Below are 22500 nucleotides of genomic sequence, written 5' to 3' on the forward strand. Positions count from 1 at the left end.
ATCCAGCAGTGGAGTGAGAGGAGGTGGGGGGGGGCTCGTGGGCTTTGCAAGAGCGAGGGGGGGGGGGATGGGAGAAAGATGGGAGAGAGATGGGAGGGTGGTGGAGAGATGTGGGGGAGGATGGGAGAGAGAGGGGGACAAACGTAAGGATGAGGATGATGGCAGAGAGCTGGGATAGAGATGGGAGAGATGGGATGATGGGAGAGAGATTGGAGGATGGGAGAGAGATGTAATGATGGGAGAGAGATTGGATGATGGGATGATGGGAGAGAGATTTAATGATGGGAGAGAGATTGGAGGATGGGAGAGAGATGTAATGATGGGGAGAGAGATGGGATGATGGGAGAGATGGGATGATGGGAGAGAGATGGGATGATGGGAGAGAGATGGGATGATGGGATGATGGGAGAGAGATGTAATAATGGGAGAGAGATTGGAGGATGGGAGAGAGATGGGATGATGGGATGATGGGAGAGAGATGGAATGATGGGAGAGAGATTGGAGGATGGGAGAGAGATGTGATGATGGGAGAGAGATTGGAGGATGGGATGATGGGAGAGAGATGTAATGATGGGAGAGAGATGGGATGATGGGATGATGGGAGAGAGATTGGAGGATGGGAGAGAGATGGGATGATGGGATGATGGAGAGAGATGGGATGATGGGATGATGGGAGAGAGATTGGAGGATGGATGATGGGAGAGAGATGGGATGATGGGATGATGGGAGAGAGATTGGAGGATGGGAGAGAGATTGGAGGATGACGGGAGAGAAATGAAACAAATCGGAGAGAGATGGCAGACAGCGAGATGGGATGATGGGAGGGAGAGATTTGGAGAGGGGAGGGGAGCAAGTGAGCGATGGTGGAGGGGAGGGGGGAGAGAGAGAGATTGATCGATCAGGGAGAGGGAGCCGCAGGAAAGATTAACTCATCTCCATTCGCGATCGCCAGGACAAAGAGGAATGGGGGGGGGAGTGAATCTCAGAGAGCGAATCTCTCTCGGCTGGCCCCAGCGATCGAGCCACACAAATAAATCCACCACCCCCCCCCCCTCTAACCCCCCAGCACAAAGCCTCGGTGAACAACAACGGAATCGGTCGATAATCAATCGCGAGGAACAATGGGCGGGCTGCGACGGAGGGAGCGCGAGAGGTAATGAAGCCGCCATTCCTGCCTGGTCTAGAGAGAGAGATAGGAAGAGAGGGGGGGGCGGTGTGAAGGAGAGAGGGTGAGAGGGAGGGTGAGAGGGTGAGAGGGAGGGAGGTAAAAAAAATAGAAGAGAGAGAAGGAGGAGAGCAGAGCGTAAACATCTTTAATTTAAAAAGGGGGGGGGCACATAAAGCGAAGCATTGAAAAAAAAACCGAAATGATGAACGAAGCAAAGTGCCGACTACAACGAGCATCTTCTTGTTTCCTCTGATCGTGAAAAAAAATAAAAAAAGAGGGAGAGTGAGGGCGAGAGGGAATGAGAGAGGGTGAGAGAGGGAGGAGAAAGAGGGTGAGAGAGGGAGGGAGAGAGGGAATGAGAGAGGGTGAGAGAGGGAGGGAGAGAGGGAATGAGAGAGGGTGAGAGAGGGAGGGAGAGAGGGAATGAGAGAGGGTGAGAGAGGGAGGGAGAGAGGGAATGAGAGAGGGTGAGAGAGGGAGGGAGAGAGGGAATGAGAGAGGGTGAGAGAGGGAGGGAGAGAGGGAATGAGAGAGGGTGAGAGAGGGAGGGAGAGAGGGAATGAGAGAGGGTGAGAGAGGGAGGGAGAGAGGGTGAGCGATTGTCCCCGTGTGGCCCTCGCTGTGAACACGTGGGTCTCGAGCGCGCAAGGAGCGAAGGAGGAGGTGGTGGTGGTGGTGGAGGAAGAGGAGGAGGAGGTAGTGGTGTGGAGGAAGAGGTGGTGGTGGTGGTGGTGGAGGAGAAGGTGGTGGTGGTGGGGGAGGAGGTGGTGGTGGTGGTGGTGGTGGAGGAGAAGGTGGTGGTGGTGGTGGAGGAGAAGGTGGTGGTGGTGGAGGAGGAGAAGGTGGTGGTGGTGGTGGAGGAGAAGGTGGTGGTGGTGGTGGAGGAAGAGGTGGTGGTGGTGGTGGTGGAGGAGAAGGTGGTGGTGGTGGAGGAGGAGAAGGTGGTGGTGGTGGAGGAATAGGTGATGGTGGTGGTGGAGGAGGAGGAAGAGGAGGAGGAGGTGGAGGAAGCTGGTGGTGGTGGTGGAGGAAGAGGTGGTGGTGGAGGATCAGAAGGAGGATCAACCATGGTGGCTCCACCTCTCTGTTGGCTGTTCTCGAGCCTGACTCACTGAGCACTCATCGTCGATAACAGCCTCCTCCTCGCCGCAAGCCACCCCGTCGTTCGCCGGCCGAAGTCACTCGCAACCAAGGTACAGAAGGTGAAGGCGCGGCCCTGCAAGTGCCCACCCTCGTCACTGCTTGCAGAAGAGTCGCGACACGAGGAAACCCTCTTAGGGGCCAATCCGGGGGTACCTTGGCCTCTTCTTTCCACGCTGGGAAGAGGCAGGAAGCGCCTTCGTGTGACTCCGACACACGCGACCTACCGATTGATGGCATGTGGTCCTGAACCCATTGGTACTTTGCCAGAAATTTGCTCCCTCCTTCTTTCAACCCTCTCCATCATCTCTCTCCAACCCTTTCTCCAATTTGTATCTCCCATCATCTCCTCCCACCCTGTCTCCCATCTTTCCCATCATCATGCTTCCCTTTATGCCATCTCTCCCATCGCTCATACCCTCTCTTCCATCCTCTCTCTCATTTTATCTCGCAAAATCTCTAATTTTATCTCCCATAATCTCTACCACCCTCTCCTATTTTCCCATTCTCTCTAACCACCCTCTCTCCCACCTCTTTCCCACCCTCTCCCATTCTCTCTAACCACCCTCTCTCCCACCTCTTTCCCACCCTCTCCCCATTCTCTAACCACCCTCTCTCCCACCTCTTTCCCACCCTCTCCCATTCTCTCTAACCACCCCTCTCTCCCACCTCTTTCCCACCTCTTTCCCACCTCTCTCCAACCTCTTTCCCACCCTCTCCCATTCTCTCTAACCACCCTCTCTAACCACCCTCTCTCCCACCCCTCTCCCACCCTCTCCCACCCTCTCTCCCACCCTCCTATCCTCTCTACAAACCGAATACCGGCAATGTGCTGGCGCTACCGTGTCGGCTCACGGTAGCGGGCGGTGCGTATGGGGGGGGGGGGCGGGCGGGGGTAGAGAGAAGAGCGTGCCGGCTTAATAGGGAAGTGCGAACTCAAAAGTGCCGAACAAAATCGCCGTGGGGACGCTCCTCTGTTGACTCCGATGGACTGGTGGGGGTGGGGGGAGGGGGAATCGCCTCCCCATTGCTGTGCGTGGATCCAAGAGGGTCACTTTGAGCGAGAAAAAAAGTGGGAAGGGGTAAGGAGGAGAGCGAGAAATCTTTCATTAAAAAGGGGGCGGGGGGGGGGGCACATAAAGCAAAGCATTGAGAAAAAACTAAATGATGAACGAAGCAAAGTGCCGACTACACCGAGCATCTTCTTGTTTCCTCTGATCGTAAAAAAAAAAAGCGAGAGAAAGAGAGAAAAAAAAACGGGGTCTCAGCAGTGGCTCTTCGATATCCGCTCCCGCGAGCACCCGTCCTCCATCAAAGCGACGCTACCAACAGCGGCTGCTCTCAGCCTTGTCCAGACCACTACCCCCCCCCAAACCCCCCGTCATAAGAGCTGAACGGGTGGTTGGGCATCACCGTTGAGTCGTCACCACCTGCGAGGACAATCGAGAATTGTAGTCGAGTCAAATATATGCTTTATTTATTTATATACCCGGCACCTCTCCGGCACAAATCTTGCCACTCAAAAGCGCCATCACGGTAAACACTCAAAACTCAACACGGTTTAGAAACGAAAGCTGCCCCACCCCCCCCCCCCCCTTGTCTCCAACAACGGCCTCCTCGACGAGCTGTAGAGAAATATTTCTGAGCGGATTTCTGTCGCTTAACATTGGCTGACAACACTGTGACGTCACCGAACCCGCCCCCGCCCCTCCCCCCGCCCCACGCCCCCACCTCCCGCACATCACGACAGCCGCTAAAAAGTTGTGCATCGATGCGAGAATAATCATTTATTCGTGGCGTTGTCATCGAACGTCGGGAAACGACACCGCGAAATTACTCCATCGCGATGATACTACAACAACGGGGCCCCCCTGGACACGACTGGCAGCAGATCGAGTGACCAAAGCCCCCCCCCCCCCCAATCCACCACCCCCCAGCCCCCCAACCCCCAGGTCACGCTTGCAAAAAACGAGGTCCGTTGAAGATCTCGCGCCTGGCATCAACAACATCAACAACATCAACAACATCAACAACTTTATCCGTGGGGTGCATTGACCCCCCCCTCTCCCCCTAGCTCCCCTACCCACAACACTGTCCGGTCACCCCCACCCCCTCACCCCCAGCCCCCCCCCCCACGATGCCGATGGTTGGGCTCGCGGTGAAAGATGCAACAGATGCTCTGACGCACGCAACGCACGCACGTTCACGCACGTTCACATACGTTCAGACAACGTACCCACGCACCGTTCACGCACACAGGCGCGTAACCAGTGCGTAGACACGTACGCACGTTCACGTACGGATGTTCACGTATGCACGTTCACGTACGCACGTTCACTTACGCACGTTCAGACACGCACGTTCACGTACGGATGTTCACGTATGCACGTTCCACGCACGCACGTTCACTTACGCACGTACAGACACGCACGTTCACGCACGCACGTTCACGCACGCACGTTCACGCACGCACGTTCACGTACGGATGTTCACGTATGCACGTTCACGCACGCACGTTCACTTACGCACGTTCAGACACGCACGTTCACGTACGGATGTTCACGTATGCACGTTCACGCACGCACGTTCACTTACGCACGTACAAACACGCACGTTCACGCACGCACGTTCACGCACGCACGTTCACGCACGCACGTTCACGTACGCACGTTCACGTACGGATGTTCACGTATGCACGTTCACGCACGCACGTTCACTTACGCACGTTCAGACACGCACGTTCACGCACGCACGTTCACGTACGCACGTTCACGTGCGCACGTTCACGTACAGACACGCACGTTCACGAACGCACGTTCACGTACGCACGTTCACTTACGCACGTTCACGTACGCACGTTCACGTACGCACGTTCACTTACGCACGTTCACGTACGCACCGTTCACGCACACGTGCGCGTACCAGCGCGGACGCACGTAACAGCCCTTGAGAAGCTTGGAGTGCACATTCAGGATTTGTGTTTTACGTAAAAATAGTGCGACGCGCAGAGCTCGCCATAATACAGATACACACACATCGCCCCCCGCCCCCCTCCCCCACTGTGTGTGTGTGTATGTATATATAATTGTGATTCTATATACAGGACTTAAATATACGCGTCTATATGTAGAGAGACAGTAAGCACGCGCCGCGCCGCCGAGGATATTGTGAGAGATCAAATATTGTGAGTGTGTACACGCGTGTGTGTGCATCTACGTGTGTGTGTGTACACATGTGTGTATGTACACGTGTGTGTGTGTGTACATCTACGTGTGTGTGTACACGTGTGTGTGTACACATTTGTGTGTGTTCATCTGTGTGTGTATGTACATCTACGTGTGTGTGTGTGTACATCTACGTGTGTCAGTCGCCTCAAATGAGTGGGGAGCGGTGGTGCAGCGGTTAGCACTACGCTGCGCTATAAAACCCAGCGACGGACCCGGGTTCGATTCCCGCTCACGGCCAACACCCAGTGACGATTATCTGAACCGGTCCTGGGCCTCCCCTAGGTCGACCCAGCCTCAAATGAGTACCCGGTGCGGTGTGTAAACATCAGCACCGTGCGCGGTGCCGTGGCCACCCGCCCCTATCTCGTGCACCGCCCCGGCACTTGCCCCCCCAAAAACCAATCGGTTAAATACTTTATCTTTGTGTACACGTGTGTGCCCCCCCCCCCACCCCCTCCACACCACCCCGTGTGTTACCCGCAGACAGGAGCGGATAAACGAATCTACCGGACGGGAGGAAGGTCGGATGAAGGGGCAGGTGGATTGACACGCGCGACACGAATGTTGGATCGACAGAAGGGGGCAGCGAGAGCGACGGACATGCTGACGAACCCGACCCATGTGCGGATGGGGCGGAGCGATGCTACGGACGATAGATCGACAGGACGGGCGGGTGGACGGACGGAGAGCGACGGACGAGTCGATTGGTGCGACGGATGGAGAGGGGTGGAGAGGGCTGACTCTGGCGGCGTGGCGGCGATGGTGAGGTGGTGAGATGGTGAGGTGGTGAGGTGGTGAGATGGTGAGGTGGTGAGGTGGTGAGGTGGTGAGGTGGTGAGGTGGTGAGGTGGTGAGGTGGTGAGGTGGTGAGGTGGTGAGATGGTGAGGTGGTGAGATGGTGAGGTGGTGAGGTGGTGAGGTGGTGAGATGGTGAGGTGGTGAGGTGGTGAGGTGGTGAGATGGTGAGGTGGTGAGGTGGTGAGGTGGTGAGATGGTGAGATGGTGAGGTGGTGAGGTGGTGAGATGGTGAGGTGGTGAGGTGGTGAGATGGTGAGGTGGTGAGGTGGTGAGATGGTGAGGTGGTGAGGTGGTGAGGTGGTGAGGTGGTGAGGTGGTGAGATGGTGAGGTGGTGAGGTGGTGAGGTGGTGAGGTGGTGAGATGGTGAGGTGGTGAGATGGTGAGATGGTGAGGTGGTGAGGTGGTGAGGTGGTGAGATGGTGAGGTGGTGAGGTGGTGAGATGGTGAGGTGGTGAGGTGGTGAGATGGTGAGATGGTGAGATGGTGAGGTGGTGAGATGGTGAGATGGTGAGATGGTAAGATGGTGAGGTAGTGAGGTGGTGAGATGGTGAGATGGTAAGATGGTGAGGTGGTGAGATGGTGAGGTGGTGAGGTGGTGAGGTGGTGAGATGGTGAGATGGTGAGGTAGTGAGGTGGTGAGATGGTGAGATGGTAAGATGGTGAGGTAGTGAGGTGGTGAGATGGTGAGATGGTAAGATGGTAAGATGGTGAGATGGTGAGATGGTGAGATGGTGAGGTGGTGAGGTGGTGAGGTGGTGAGGTGGTGAGGTGGTGAGATGGGGCTCGCGTACCGCATCGACACCGCGCCTCTGTGGGCGAGGGTTAGAGGCGCGCAGCACCTGCAATTTCCTGCTCATGCCACTGCTGGCAGAAAAGGGCCTCCTCCACCTCCACTACAGGGAGCCATAGAGCCGCCTCCCACTCCTCCCCCCACTCTATCCTGCACGTTGAGGTGGGAGCTAATCACACTTAACTAATCGACCGACGGCGAACATCTTGTTGATGTGTGCGCCACGCGTCTGAAACGTCTTGACCGTCTGCGAAGTGATTTGACGCTCACACCAAAAAATTTGGCAAAACTCGAATTTGCAAATCGCCCGATGATGCTGGATGTCGTTACCCGCGAAACGTCGTACTACTCAGATTGTAAATGTTGTGGATTCACTCTCCAACACACTGGGTGGGCTGAAGTAGTAACTATTTGGCGTTTTGATCACGTGACAAATCCCTTACCGATTGGCTGTGTCGGGTGGTGGAGGTTTCGACACATTCATACTTACACGAGCTAACCCAAAAGCTTTCGTGACTGCAGGGATTCATCTTCTTGGTTCTTTCGGTAAAGTCACGTAGAAGGGAAATAATAAAATAATGAAAATAAAACATAATGAAATACAATTCTCACGACGTTTCGGCCACAACGCAAGCAGCCGTCCTCAGGTGAAGAACAGGTCTGTCGGAAAGACAGCGTCTGAATAAGGACGGCTGCTTGCGTTGTGGGCGAAACGTCGCGAGAATTGTATTTTATTATGTTTTATTTTTATTACTTTATTATTTCCCTTCTACGTGACATTACCGAAAGAACCAAGAAGATAAACCAGAACCTTTACGAGTCGTCAGCCTACTCGGAACACTTACGCTCAAATGTAAAGATTATGTTTAATTTCAGCAGGTAAGGCCCCGCTGAGAAAGCTACGTGGCTATTATTTCAGAAGCGAGGCTGGGCCCTCACACACGATAGCTCAACAAGGTGGGATGACCACCGTCGCGTGCAAATTCATCGCGGCCAAATACTCTGAACGCGTGACGTTCATTCTGAATGTGGAGCGAAAACACGGGGAGGACCCGGGAAACAAATCCACGCGACCACGGGGAGAGAGAAACCGCAAACTCCAAATGTACAGCAGCAGGCGTCAGGGTCGGGATCAAATCCACGACCTCCTGTATACCAGGCGAGGTAGTTAACATCTCCTAGCCACCGTGATGATGAATGATGAGAGAGAGAGAGACACGCAAACTCCAAATATACAGCAGCAGGCGTCAGGGTCGGGATCGAACCCACGACCTCCCGTAGACCAGGCGACGGAGTCAACATCTCCTAGCCACCGTGGCGCCTTGGCAGGACCCTCCTGAAAAAAGAGTCTTGAGACTCGGTGAGGCTCTCCTGCCCCCCCCCCCCCCCCCCCCGTGGCCATGCGAGTCGCGGGGGATCTCGCCCCTCGGTGGGGACAATCACGATCTTCATTTTCACAGGAGGAATCCGATGAGCTGTAAAGCTCTTCTTCGCAGATGTCCAGTCGACATCGCCCTCCCTTCTCCTCCCTCCCTCCATCCGTTGGCATTCCCGGCTGGCACGGAGGAAGGAGAGTTATCGCAGGGTGTGTGTCTCTGTGTGTGTGTCTCTGTGTGTCTGTGTGTGTGTGTCTCTGTCTCTGTATGTCTCTGTGTGTGTGTGTCTCTGTGTGTGTGTGTCTCTGTCTGTGTCTCTGTGTGTCTGTGTGTGTGTGTCTCTGTCTGTCTCTGTGTGTGTGTGTCTCTGTGTCTGTGTGTGTGTCTGTGTGTGTCTGTGTGTGTGTGTCTGTGTGTGTCTGTGTGTGTGTGTCTGTGTGCATCTGTGTGTGTGTCTCTGTGTCTGCGTCTCTGTCTCTGTGTGTGTCTCTGTGTCTGTGTGTGTCTCTGTGTGTGTGTCTCTGTGTGTCTGTGTGTGTGTGGATCCCCCTAATGGAACATCTTCGCCGGTTAGAAACATTTAGGCTGGCCTGCCTACGATCCATCCTGGGTTTAAACCAAGCTGAATTGTGTGAGGAGCTCACAAATCCTTGAAAGATCTGGACACAGTCCCATCGGTGAGCTCCTCCGGCAGGGAAGGCTGCGTTGGCTGGGTCATGTAGCCCGCATGCCCAATCACCGCATGCCCAAACAGCGTTTGTTCGGCCGGATCGAGGGGGCTAACGGGCGCGGCACGGGCTACAGAAGAGATGGAGTGATGTGGAGCTGACTGGACTGGCCTATGACTGGTACCAACAGTGTCAAGATCGGCCTCTGTGGAGGAGGCTCGTGACGGACGCTACTGGGCAGTTGGAGGCAGTCGCCCTCCAACAACAACGGAGGGCGGAGGAGCGCCGCTCACAACAACGAGCGGAGCGCCGGGTGGCTAAAGCACAGCAAGTTGGCACAGTAGGGGGCACAGGTGGTGCATCAGCCAGTCATCTCGGTCATCTCAGTCAGTCGACCCGTAGCACCTGGGTCTGCCCCGTGATCTCCTGCCAGCGGGCATTCGACACTTCACGTGGCCTCAAGGTGCACATGGCCTGGCACAAGCGTCGTGGTGACGTCACCGCCACTTAGTGGCGAATGGCGGTTGTTGTTGTTGTCTCTGTGCGTGTGTCTGTGTGTGTCTGTGTGTGTGTCTGTGTGTTTCTGTGTGTGTGTCTCTGTGTGTGTGTGTCTCTGTGTGTGTGTCTGTGTGTGCGTCTGTGTGTGTGTCTCTGTGTGTGTGTGTCTGTGTGTGTGTCTGTGTGTGTCTCTGTGTGTGTGTCTGTGTGTGTGTCTCTGTGTGTGTCTCTGTGTGTGTGTGTCTCTGTGTGTGTGTGTCTCTGTGTGTGTGTGTCTCTGTGTGTGTGTGTCTCTGTGTGTGTGTCTGTGTGTGTGTCTGTGTGTGTGTCTCTGTGTGTGTGTGTCTGTGTGTGTGTCTCTGTGTGTGTGTCTGTGTGTGTGTGTCTGTGTGTGTGTCTCTGTGTGTGTGTGTCTGTGTGTGTCTCTGTGTGTGTGTCTGTGTGTGTGTCTCTGTGTGTGTCTCTGTGTGTGTCTCTGTGTGTGTGTGTCTCTGTGTGTGTGTGTCTCTCTGTGTGTGTCTCTGTGTGTGTGTGTGTGTCTCTCTGTGTGTGTGTCTCTGTGTGTGTCTCTGTGTGTGTGTGTGTCTCTGTGTGTGTGTGTCCTCTGTGTGTGTGTGTGTGTCTCTGTGTGTGTCTCTGTGTGTGTCTGTGTGTGTGTCTCTCTGTGTGTGTGTCTCTGTGTGTGTCTCTCTGTGTGTGTGTCTGTGTGTGTGTCTCTCTGTGTGTGTGTCTGTGTGTGTGTCTCTGTGTGTGTCTCTCTGTGTGTGTCTGTGTGTGTGTCTCTGTGTGTGTGTGTCTCTGTGTGTGTCTCCTCTGTGTGTGTGTCTCTGTGTGTGTCTCTCTGTGTGTGTGTCTGTGTGTGTCTCTCTCTGTGTGTGTGTCTCTGTGTGTGTGTCTGTGTGTGTGTCTCTGTGTGTGTGTGTCTCTGTGTGTGTGTCTGTGTGTGTGTGTCTCTGTGTCTGTGCCAACCGCTGCCCCACGGCTCGACGATTGCTACTCTATCTCAGCGTCGACATTTTTTCCAACTCCCCCCCACATCACCCCGTACGCCCACGCGTCACACGGACACGGATTGCGATCCCGATCTGTCAAACGTCGACTCCACTCTTCCGTGTTTTCCTGGCGCATTGGGGGGTTGGGGTGGCGCGCGCCGACCCCCAATCGCCCCCCCCCCACCTACCCCCACCTCCCACCTACCCCCCACCAACCACCTCCTCAATTTACAAAACTGGCGATGTCAAGATGATGTGGCGAGACGGGAGTGGTGTTGGGGGGGGGGGGTCAAACGACGACGCCGAGTGACAACGCCGGGTGACGATGCCGGGTGACGATGCCGGGTGACAAGAACGAGAGACAGACCGCGAGAGAGAATTCGGTGATGAAGTTGCAGCCAAACCGTTCCGGATCTTTCAAGCGACATCCCCGCACCAGGCACATCTAACCGCGTCTCCCGCACACGCGGCACGCACACACACGCACGCACACACACGCACACACGCACACACACGCACGCACGCGCACACACGCACACACACACGCATGCAGGCACGCGCATGCACGCGGACACACGCACCGCGGTTTTGGTCTCGCCAAGAGCGCGGATCCCAACGTCAGCTAAGGCCCCACGTGTGTGCTAAGTGCCGTGTCACGCGAGTGAGTGTCTGTGTGTATGTCTGTGTGGTGTGTCTGTCTGTGTGTATGTGTGTCTGTGTGTGTGTGTCTGTGTGTGTGTGGCCTCAGTGTGCACCTAGCCTGGCGCAAAGCTCCGTGGTGACGTCTGTTTGTTTGTTGTTGTGTTCGGACTCGCCGATGAGCGGTACCGGCGGTGTCAAGATCGGGCCTCTGTCGAGGAGGAGGAGGCTCGTGAAGGACGCTGCTGCTGCTGGGCAGTTGGAGGCACTCGCTCCTTCAACAAAAGCAGAGGGCGGAGGAGCGACGCTCACAACAACGAGCGTAGCGCTGGGGCCGATAAAACGCAGCGAGTTGGCACAGTATGGGGGTGTGTGTACAGGTGGTGCATCTGCCAGGCATCTAAATCGGTCAGCCGCTGTCACCCGGGTCTGTCCCGTGACCTGCACCTCGCCTGGCCAAGCAGTCAACCCGCATAGCACCCGGGTCTGTCCCGTGACCACCTCCCCGTCTGCAGCGAGCGCCTTCGACACTTCACGAGACGGCCACCGTCACCGAGTGTGGGCACGCGGCTGCTGTAGCTGCTGCTGCTGTTGTTGTTGTTGTGCGAGGTCGGTTCACGGGGGGCTGTCACTCACGGGGGGGGTGGGGTCTTTGACGGCGACCTCTCACGCAGAATCAGCGCGGCGTGGCGAGGACGAACAAAATGAATGAACAACGCCGAGATTTGTCGAACGACGCGCGGAGGACATCGTCCAGAAGGCGGGTCGAGCGGCGCATCCAAATCGCTCGGATGAACGAACGGAGGAACGAACGGTGTCACCAGAATAAAAGCTCTCTCCAGGGCAACTCGATCGAGCGTGGGGGAGGGGGGGATGGGTCCCTAAGCGGAGGGGCTTGTAAAAGGCTCCGAAAATGTGAAAGTCGAGCTGCCTATTCCACCATCACCATCACCATAAAAAAAACACAAACGAACGGACGGACGAGTTCGAGCAACGAGAGACGGAGAGAGCAGGAGTGGGGGAGGCGGAGAGGAGAGAGAGACGGTGGAGGAGGAGGAGAGATGAGATGAGTGTCCGAGAGAATACTGGGAGAGAGAAAGTCACAGCCCTTCCGAGCGCGCGCGCGCGCGTGACCCGTGGGCACGGTGGGCAGAGCCACTTGCCCAGGGAGGAGCTCAAACACTGAGCCGCGTGTCCATCACTGGGAGAAGTGCAGACGACACGCGGTGTGTGTGTGTGTGTCTGTGTGTATCTGTGTGTATCTGTGTGTGTGTGTCTGTGTGTGTGTCTGTGTGTGTGTATCTGTGTGTTTGTGTCAGTGTGTGTGTGTCTGTGTGTATCTGTGTGTGTGTCTGTGTGTGTGTGTCAGTGTGTGTGTGTCTGTGTGTATCTGTGTGTCTGTGTCTGTGTGTGTGTCTATGTGTCTGTGTCAGTGTGTGTGTGTCTGTGTGTGTCAATGCGTTTCAATGTGTGTGTATCTGTGTGTGTGTCTGTCAGTGTGTCTGTGTGTGTGTTGTGGGGAGCGGTGGTGTAGCGGTTAGCGATTCCCGCTCACGGCCAACACCAGTGACGATTATCTGAACCGGTCCTGGGCCTCTCCTAGGTCGACTCAGCCTCAAATAAGTACCTGGTGCGGTGTGTAGTAAACATCGCCACTAGGGAGACAAAGGCGGTCGGGCGTGGTGCTGGCCACCCATCCCCTCGTGTACCGTTCCGGCCTTCATAGGTGCTCGCTAACAGCACTTGCCCCCTACAGTCTGTTAAGGCTATACGGGGGATCTTTGTCTTTGTTGTGGGTTTATATATATACATACATACAGTCAACAGGGCAGTAGAAACGCGTGTAATGCACTTTGTAGTGGGGTAGCGGATTCTTGGTTGCGGTGTGTAGTAAACATCGCCGCCGGGGAGACAAAGGCGGTCAAGCATCGTGCGTGCTGGCGCCGGCTCATGAGCACTTGCCCCAGCAGTCTGTTTAAGGCTATATGGGGGATCTTTGTCTTTGCTGTGGATCTGTATATGTGTGTAATCGTAAGTGCTCGTTTGTAGCACTTGACCCAACAGCCGATGTCGGCTGTCCCGGGGGACCCTTTGTCTGTGTTCTTTGTGCAGGCTTGTGTGGTGTATAAAGTGTGAGTCTATGGGTCTCTGTGTGAGTCTATGGGTTTCTGTGCGAGTCTATGGGTGTCTGTGCGAGTCTATGGGTCTCTGTGTGAGTCTATGGGTCTCTGCGTGAGTCTATGTGTCTCTGTGTGAGTCTATGGGTCTCTGTGCGAGTCTATGGGTCTCTGTGCGAGTCTACGGGTCTCTGTGTGAGTCTATGGGTCTCTGTGTGTGTCTATGGGTTCTGTGTGAGTGTATGGGTCTCTGTGTGGGTCTATGGGTCTCTGCGTGAGTGAATGGGTGTCTCTGCGTGAGTGAATGGGTGTCTCTGCGTGAGTTAATATGTGTCTATGCGTGAATGAATGTGTGTCTCTGCGTGAGTGAATGGGTGTCTATGCGTGAGCGAATGTGTGTCTCTGCGCAAGTGAATGTGTGGTCTCTGCGTGAGTGAATGTGTGTCTCTGCGTGAGTGAATGGGTGTCTATCTGAGTTTATTTGCTGGTCCTGAAAGCTCATCCACTGGCTCACCTGCCCAACCTCGACACGAACCCACAAACAGGGCAAAGCCGCGTGCGCGGGGAGCGGTGGCGCAGCGGTTAGCGCGCTGCGACGACGAACCCGGCGCACCCAAGTTCGATTCCCGCTCGCGGCCAACACGAACCGAACGCCGGTGAACTTGATCTAAACCGGTCCTGGGCCCCCCTTCCCCCCTACGGTCGGCACAGCCTCAAATGCGCACTTGGTACAGTCCCTAATAAACGTCAACACTGGGGATACAAAGGCGGCCGGCGTGGTTGCAGGTCACACCGCCCCGTCATGTGCCGTTCGGGGCCTACAGAGGTGCTGCTGCTGCTGCTCGCTTAACGGCACTTGCCCGGCAGCCTGTTAAAGGCTGCACGGGAGACCTTTGTCAATGCTGTATATACGGTGGGGGTACACAGCTTAACCCCGGAGGGATGGAGGGTCCCACAAGGCTACCCCCCCCCCCCACCAATACCCCCTCCCCCGGAGCCCCCCCAAACCCCCTCCCCGGAGCCCCCCCAAACCCCCCCCCCAACGACCCCCCCTCGTCCCCCGCCCTTCAGCTGCCAACTGAGGACAGCAGCCTAGCAGCTGTCACGGAGAGAGAGAGACACGTAGAGGGAGACACAGAGAGAGATACACACACAGAGAGAGACACAGAGAGAGGATACACACAGAGAGAGACACGGTGAGAGAGACACGTAGAGAGAAACACATAGAGAAAGAGACAGAGAGAGAGACACGGAGAGAGACACGGTGAGAGACACGGAGAGAGACACAGAGAGAGACACACAGAGAGAGACACACAGAGAGAGAGACACGTAGAGAGAGGACACGATGAGAGACACGGTGAGAGACACGGTGAGAGACACGGTGAGAGACACGGTGAGAGACACGGTGAGAGACACGGTGAGAGAGACACGGTGAGAGGAGAGAGAGAGACACGTAGAGAGGGAGGGAGAGGTCTAGGCGTGGTGGTGAAGTTTGGTTGAAACCAGCGCGCGGCGTGGGCGAGTTGCCCCCCCCCCCCCCGCGGTCCAGCAGTGGACAGAGAATGGATGTAACGTGTGAGTGGCGGTCCTATTCCCGCATCTCCTCTGCTACTCGAGCGGGCGTAATGAGGGGGGTGGAAAGTCCACGTTCCTACGGCCGGGAGCCAGTCGATCCATCGCAACGGGGGTCGTGGTTTTTCATTGACACTCAGGGTAACGATGACGATCACGACGAAGATGATTTCGTGCTGCTGAGGATGATGTTTGCTGACTGGTGCTGATGATAACTGATTCCTGCTGCTGATGATTATGTTTGCTACTGGTGCTGATGATAGCTGATTCCTGTTGCTGATGATGTTCGCTTACTGGTGCTGATGATAACTGATTCCTGCTGCTGCTGATTATGTTTGCTGACTGGTGCTGATGATAACTGATTCCTGCTGCTGATGATGATGTTTGCTGACTGCTGCTGATGATAGCTGATTCCTGCTGCTGATGATGATGTTTGCTACTGGGTGCTGATGATAGCTGATTCCTGTTGCTGATGATGTTCGCTTACTGGTGCTGATGATAACTGATTCCTGCTGCTGCTGATGATGTTTGCTGACTGCTGCTGATGATAACTGATTGCTGCTGCTGATGATGATGTTTGCTGACTGTTGCTGATAACTGATTTCTGCTGCTGATGATGTTTGCTCACTGTTATTGATGACAACTGAATTCTGCTGCTGATGACCACTCACCACTCACTCACCACTCCCTCTCACCCACTCTCTCTCTCCCTCTAACCACCCAATGCACCACTGACCACACACACACAGACGAATCACCACCCCCCACACACCCCCACACACCCCCACACACCCCCACACACCCCCACACACACCCACACACACCCACCCACGTATCTCACAACCCGCTGCTCTGTGGGTGTTGTTGTGATCGTGTCGCTTTAACGCAATCGTGAAGCCTCTTGGAACACAGCGGTCGTCCTGCACCAGACCCCGGGTTCGACACCACGTCGCCATCCCCACCACCGCCACCACCATCATCACCACCCCGGACCGCCGCCATAGGAATGTGGAATTTCCACCGTTTTGTTTCGCACGGGACGAGGGGGAGAGGCACAGCCGCTCGCTCGCGATTTGACCACCAAACTCGCAGCGTCTCGATTCAATTCGGCGGGGGGGGGGCGGAGGTGGGGGTGGTTGGAGGGGGTGGTGGTGGTTGGAGGGGGTGGGGGTGGTTGGAGGGGGGTGGTTGGGAGGGGGTGGTTGGAGGGGGGTGGGGGTGGTTGGAGGGGGTGGTGGTGGTTGGAGGGGGTGGGGGTGGTTGGAGGGGGTGGTTGGAGGGGGTGGTTGGAGGGGGTGGGGGTGGTTGGAGGGGGTGGTGGTGGTTGGAGGGGGTGGGGGGTTTGAATTCCCAACGTCACTTTCAATGCACGGGGAGCAGGGGACTGACGGTCGGTGATGGGAGGCTGGGGGGGGGGGGGGGGGCGCGTGGTGGGAAGCAGCGGGGCGGGGGGGGGTAGCGGCGGCGTGGGGGTCGCATCTGCCAGTTTTGATCGGCCCCCAATCCCCTCCCCCCGGAACAACGATAACGAGCAGCACGCGGCATCTGTTCGATGACACGCGGCGGCGTCAACAGTGGCGGCGGTTAACGACGACGGTGAACAATGGCGGTTAATGGCGGCCGTTAACGACGACGGGTTACCGGTGACAGTTAACGGCAACGGTTAACGACTGCTGCGGGTGTTAACGGCAGCGGTCAACTACGGCGGTTAACGGCGGCGGTAGCGGAGAGAGGCGCTGCCGAATCGTTGGAGTTGAGGCGCCAAAATAATTCTCGACCCACGTCGTGAACCGGCGCCGGCCACGCCAACGGGACCGTGAACGACACGCACGGTGGGGGGGGGGGTGGGGGGGTGTGGGGGGTGTGGGGGGGGGGGTGGGGGGGGGGTGAGGGGGGGGGTGGGGGGGGGGTGAGGGGGGGTGAGGGGAACATTTTTGCCAACGACCGCGGTACCACGGTCGAGCAAAGCCGAAGTATCCACCTCCTCGCGCTCCGTCCGCCCATCTCAGGGCGATCCGCCAACCCCTCGCTCGGGGACTCAAAGCGCACGCCGCTACCGGCAGCCCATGGCGGGGGAGAGGACGAGAAGATTTCAGCGGACCGGCCTGTGCTGCACTGCAGCGGCCCAGCCTTGTCTCTCCGGGCGAGAAGACGACGACCAATCTCAGCACGGACGGACACCGTTTGCTGTTCCGCACCCATCCCCCCCCCCGCTACAACCCCCTCCCCCCAGCGTCTCATCCGCGTCTTCGTCGTCTCCTTCTCCGCCCGTCCAGGGGGTCCGGCGCGTCGCGTTCCATCCGACGCGTTCCATCCGACGCGTTCCATCCGACGCGTTCCATCCGACGCGTTCCATCCGACGAGTTCCATCCGACGCCTTCCATCCGACGCCTTCCATCCGACGCGTTCCATCCGACGAATCGCCCTCCAAATCCGCCAGGGTTCCTTGTCCGCGGCAGCGGTCAATTTCGCCAGCCATCAATTTCCATCTATCCATCCATCCAGGCCGCGATCGTTGATAATTGGAGGGGGAGGGCGGACGGGGGCAGCCGGCACCCCACCAACACCCGTGGAATTCTGGGAACCCCCAAGCTCGCGTCATGCTCAACAAACGCCAAGACGGCTGCACCGTCGCTCGGTAACAAAACCAAAACCTCGCTCCTCCCTCCCTCCCCCCACTCTCCTCCTCGGAAGAGACGAGATGTCATTCGGCCGCTGTAGGGACCTTCCCGCAAACTGGGCTCTGGTTACCGGGGCCGGCGACGACCTGCGGTGAGCGGAGTGGCCACCGCGGATGAATTTGCCGTAAAGTTTTCTCCCCGAGTTGAACCACCACGCTTGGCCCATCGCAATCCCAACTGCGTTGCTGCTCAGCTGAAGTGGCCGCTTGCCCGGACCTCCTGGGTTCAATCCCAGAGTTGGCGAGGGGGTGGGGGGTGGAAGGGAGGAAGGGGGGCGGTGGCATTTCCGCACAGCACAGATGCTCGCTGCACCATTTAAATCGGCGACAGGAAGGGACGTCGTCATCATCCGGGACGCCAAGACAACCAGCCGGAACCCGCCCCACCAGCGGCCCCGGGTCAAAAACCCACGCTCTCCCAGCTGAACGGTGACGATCCCACGGGGTCGCACCCACCAGATTCACACCGCCGAAATCACACCACTGGAAACACACCACCGAAATCGTAACCACCGCACAAAACACACCACCAGAATCACACCGCCGAGAAATACACCGTCGGAATCACGCCACCAAAATCGCACCGCCGGAATCAGACCGCCAGAATCACCCCGCCGAATCACACCGCCCGCTCTGCCAGGCAAATGCCGCCGGTGCGGCCACGGACGGGGGTGGAGGGGGAACGGTCAAATATCGCACGGGTCACCCCCCAGCCCCAAGCCGAGCCCCAGGCCCTCGCCGGCGCCGGTGCCGGCGACCCGCCCGGACGGCGCCCCGTTCTGCCCGCCGGCCGTGCTGCCGGCGAGGGAGGGGCCCCTAGCGGCGCGGCGCTGGCGGCGCAGGCGGCGCAGACGGCGCCCGAGAGGCGGCGCAGGCCGAGGCGGAATCCGCTGGTCGAGAGGCTGTAGACGAGGCAGTTGCAGAAGCTGTTGCTGATCGCCAGCCACGTGGTGAGGAAGGAGACGGGCGCGCTGTCCACGAGGCGCGCGCTCTCCAGCAGCAGGTAGGCGATGTAGGGCAGCCACAGCGCGTAGAACACGCTGGTGATGCGGAACAGCACCGTGGCGTAGCGCCGGTCCGGCGCCGAGTTCGCCGCGCCCGCCGACGACGCCGCTGACCTGCCGCTCCCCCCGCCGCACGGCCCCGGCGCCCCGCGTCGTCCGTCGTCGCCGTCGGCGTCGTCGCCGCCGCCGGCGTCGGCGTCGCGGTTGGGGAATCGGGCGCGGCGCTCGCGGATCTGCCGCGTGTGCTGGCGGCAGATGCGGAAGATGCGCGCGTAGGTGAAGCACACGACGGAGGCGGCGGGCGCGTACAGCGCACACACCACGAACGCCGTGTAGCCGCGTTGGTCCGCCAGGAACGGGCGCACCAGCCGAACACGTCGCCGTGGTAGCCCGGCTTGCCCCAGCCGAAGAACGACGGCGCGAAGACGGCGCACGAGTAGAGGCACACCGCCGCCACCGAGCAGCGGACGCGGCACGCGCGTCACCAGGCGGCCGTACGAGAGCGGCCGCGTCACCGCCAGGTAGCGGTCCAGGCTGATGCAGGCCAGGCAGGCCACCGACACGCTCTTGAGCACCGACACCACGTAGCCGAAGGCCTTGCAGGCGAGCCGCTCGCTGAGGCCCCACGGGGGACCGTAGTGGAGCAGGCGAGAGCGTGGGCACCAGGCAGGAGAGGCCCACGCTCAGGTCGGCGTAGGCCATCGTGCGGATGAAGTAGCTGGTGGTGTGGTGGTGCAGCAGCGGCGCGCAGTGGAACACGAAGATCACCGTGAGGTTGCCGGCGACGATCAGCGCCGGTGAGCAGCGTGAGCACCGCCGCCTCCAGGACGCACACGTCTCCCGCGTAGCGCTGCGACAGGCCCAGCGGGCACGGCTGGTGGGTGCCGCTCGCCCGCCGCCCACGCCACCAGCCGCCGCTGCCCACGCCGCCGACGCCGCCGGTGCCGCTGCCGTTGGCACCGGAGCCGGACGCGGAGACGCCGCCGCCCCACGGCGAGCTGCCGTTGCCGCCCTCCCAGGAGGAGAAGCCGCCGGAGGAGCCCGGCGCGGACGAAGCCGCCGCGGACGACGCCGCGGACGACGCCATCGCGGGCGGGCGGGGCGAACGTTGCCGGGTCGTTAGGAGGCCCGGCTGGCGCGGCGCTGGGGCCCGGACAACGGAGGCGACATCATCCCCCCCCCCCCCCGCCGCTTGCGATTGGCGATGGATGTTTTGTTGTTTTGATCTTATCCGGTTGTTGTTGTTTTGTTGTTCACCTCGCCCGTCGCGATTAGATGGCCATGCTCTTGTTCGTTCGATCGTCCTCCTGGCCGCGGTGATTCATCGGCGACGTTCGCGTGCGGTGACCCGCGTCTCGTGGCAACGATTCGTTCCGTGGTCTCCCAGAAGAATTTTTATCCAAATTCGCGATGGTGGCAGTGGCGGTGGCGGCCGTGCTGGTGCCGGTGGCGGTGGTGGCGGCGGTGCTGGGTGGCGGCGGTGACGGCTACTCGAATGCGTCGCTCCTCAGGCGAGCTTGGCCTTGCCTCTGCTCCCCACGGCGATCTGGATGTGAATATCCAGACGAGGCTCCACACGGGCAGCGCCAGCACCGTGGTGATGCGCACGAGCATGGCGATGCGCTCGCCGCTGCCGCCGCCGCCGGTAGCGAGCAGGCCGGCGGACACGGTCAGCGCCATGGGAGAGACGGCGCGGTGCGTCGGTGCGGCGGTGGGTGGGTGCGGTGGTGGTGGAGCGTCACTCGTAAACGAACACCTGCCCCCCCCACCCCCTGCTTGCTCGCCCGCCCGCCCGCCCTCCTCCGCTAGGATGGAGGGTGGGGGGAAAAAAAGAATATTGATTAAATAATAATAATGATAATAAAACACTTGAATAGTCGTCGTGGTGGTAGTGGTGATGATGACGACGGTGCTGTGGGTGTCAGGGTAGCTCTCCGCAGGAGGGAGCCCACCCAGGGAGCGAGTGATTTATCAGCGATCAGGAAAAAATATCCACAGCTGCCTCCGTCTCCTACCCCTCCTCGTCCTCCTCCCTCCGGCGCTGCTCCGTGCAGGTTGCTCCGGCCCCGTGGGCTCGCGCCACGGACGACGACGACGGTTCAATCCCGGGGCAGGGATCGGCAGCAAACCGGCGGCTTCGACGGCGGACGGTTGAAGGCGTCGTGACGCAGGAGCTCCTCCGGTGAGCTTCGACGTTTTCTTGGCGACCCACGTCTCCCGCGTGGCCCCCCCTCGCTCTCCGCCCCCCGCCGCTCAATCGCGTGTCCTCGCCGCGGGTTGAAGCGGCGGGACGGCGTCCGGCGGCGAGGCAGAAACCGCTCCTCATCGTCCCACCACCACCACCCCCTCCGCCTCCTCCTCCTCCTCCCCCTCCTCCTCCTCCTCCTCCCCGCGCGCGCGCGCCAGCACCAGTTGGACGGACGGTCGAAATCCAAATAAATGAACCGTTGCGGTCAAAATAAAATCTCGGCGGTGGAGGCGGCCGCCGGATCGTCGCTCGGCGCAGCAGATATTGTGCAAGGGCGCTCACACCGCTCGCCCGCTCGCCCGCCTCGCCCGCTCACCTGCTCGTTGGCTCGTCCGTCGCTTCGTGCTCTCGCGTTTTAATTTTCAGTCGCCACCGTCGTCGTTGGCGATGCCGGAATTCATTTCTCCGTCACTCGGCGGCGCCGGAGCGTTGGCGGCGACGGTGAGAAGCGGGGCGAGCGAGCGCCCGACAGCGTCGCTGATCTTCATTAATTTCATCCAACGCTTCGTTACGACGGAGTCCCGTGGGACCGGAGGGGTAGGGGGCGGCGGGTGTGGGGGGGTGGGGGGTGGGGGAGGGGCGGTGGGGAATGGAGGGAGGAGGAGCCGGGAGCTCGGCCGATCTCCGACGGAGAAGCGGGAGGGACGCGAATTCTTCCGCGCGATCAGCACCTCGGGACGATGGAGCCGCGTGCCGGACCGAGGACGGGCGGCCTTAGCGGCAGGAGACGCTTCGCTTGCACCGCAGCCCTCGCCGAGGCCGTGCCGATGGCGAGGCGAGCGGGCGGCAGAGCGCGCCGAGGCGAACGTCGCATCCGAGCGGAGACGGACGCGACGGATGGAGATGACCGAGAATCACGCACGCACCACGCACCACGCACGCACCACGCACAGCGCACGCGCACGAGATCGTGTACACGCGGGTCGCGCGCGCGATCAGCGCGACAGAGACAAAGGGGATGGTTTTAAGGTGAGAGCTCCCGCGGAAAATGTGCACGGCAGAGACGCGGCCCGGCGTACTGCTCTCCTCTGCGCAGCGCAAGAGAGCGCGGGGGAGGAGAGCGCGGAGAGAGAGCAAGAGAGAGAGAGAGCGAGAGAGAGAGAGCGAGAGAGAGAGAGCGTGCGTGCGCAGTGGCTGGAATCGAACGCGCGGGTGCGCACGGAGCGGAGATGGAGCATCAGGCATCGAACTGCTTTCCTGCCAACGTGATTGGCACTCATTCACCCGACTCTACCCCCACCACCCATCACACCCACTGAGCTGCCCCCCCCCCCCTCCCACCACCTCCACCACCACCGTACCGCCCCCACAGTCACCCACCCCCTCCCCCTCAATAGCCCCCCAATCTACGCACCCCCCCCCCCACCCACCACTCACCCAACGTCCACTCCCCCCTACACCCCCCCACCCCACCACTCACCCCCCCCCACTCCCCCCTACACCCCCCACCCCACCACTCACCCCCCCACTCCCCCCTACACCCCCCCACCCCCACCACTCACCCCCCCCCACTCCCCCCTACACCCCCCACCCCACCACTCACCCCCCCACTCCCCCCTACACCCCCCACCCCACCACTCAC

General features: G+C 59.1%; 2 protein-coding genes across 2 annotated transcripts in view; both read right to left on the reverse strand.

Annotated features, from left to right (window-relative positions):
• Nucleotides 1-22500, reverse strand: part of LOC144734070 (rab GTPase-activating protein 1-like) — a 146717-nt gene that overhangs the window by 34824 nt on the left and 89393 nt on the right.
• LOC144733957 (G-protein coupled receptor 52-like) lies at nucleotides 17676-19757 on the reverse strand. Its single transcript, XM_078615988.1, is given in 6 exon segments — nucleotides 17676-18495; nucleotides 18498-19007; nucleotides 19010-19148; nucleotides 19150-19317; nucleotides 19319-19465; nucleotides 19467-19757. Coding segments are annotated over 6 exon segments (1398 nt in total). The 3' UTR covers nucleotides 17676-18352.

This window comes from Lampetra planeri, chromosome 49 (assembly GCF_965212315.1).
Source record: "Lampetra planeri chromosome 49, kcLamPlan1.2.h2, whole genome shotgun sequence".
NCBI classification, from domain to species: Eukaryota; Metazoa; Chordata; class Hyperoartia; order Petromyzontiformes; family Petromyzontidae; genus Lampetra; species Lampetra planeri.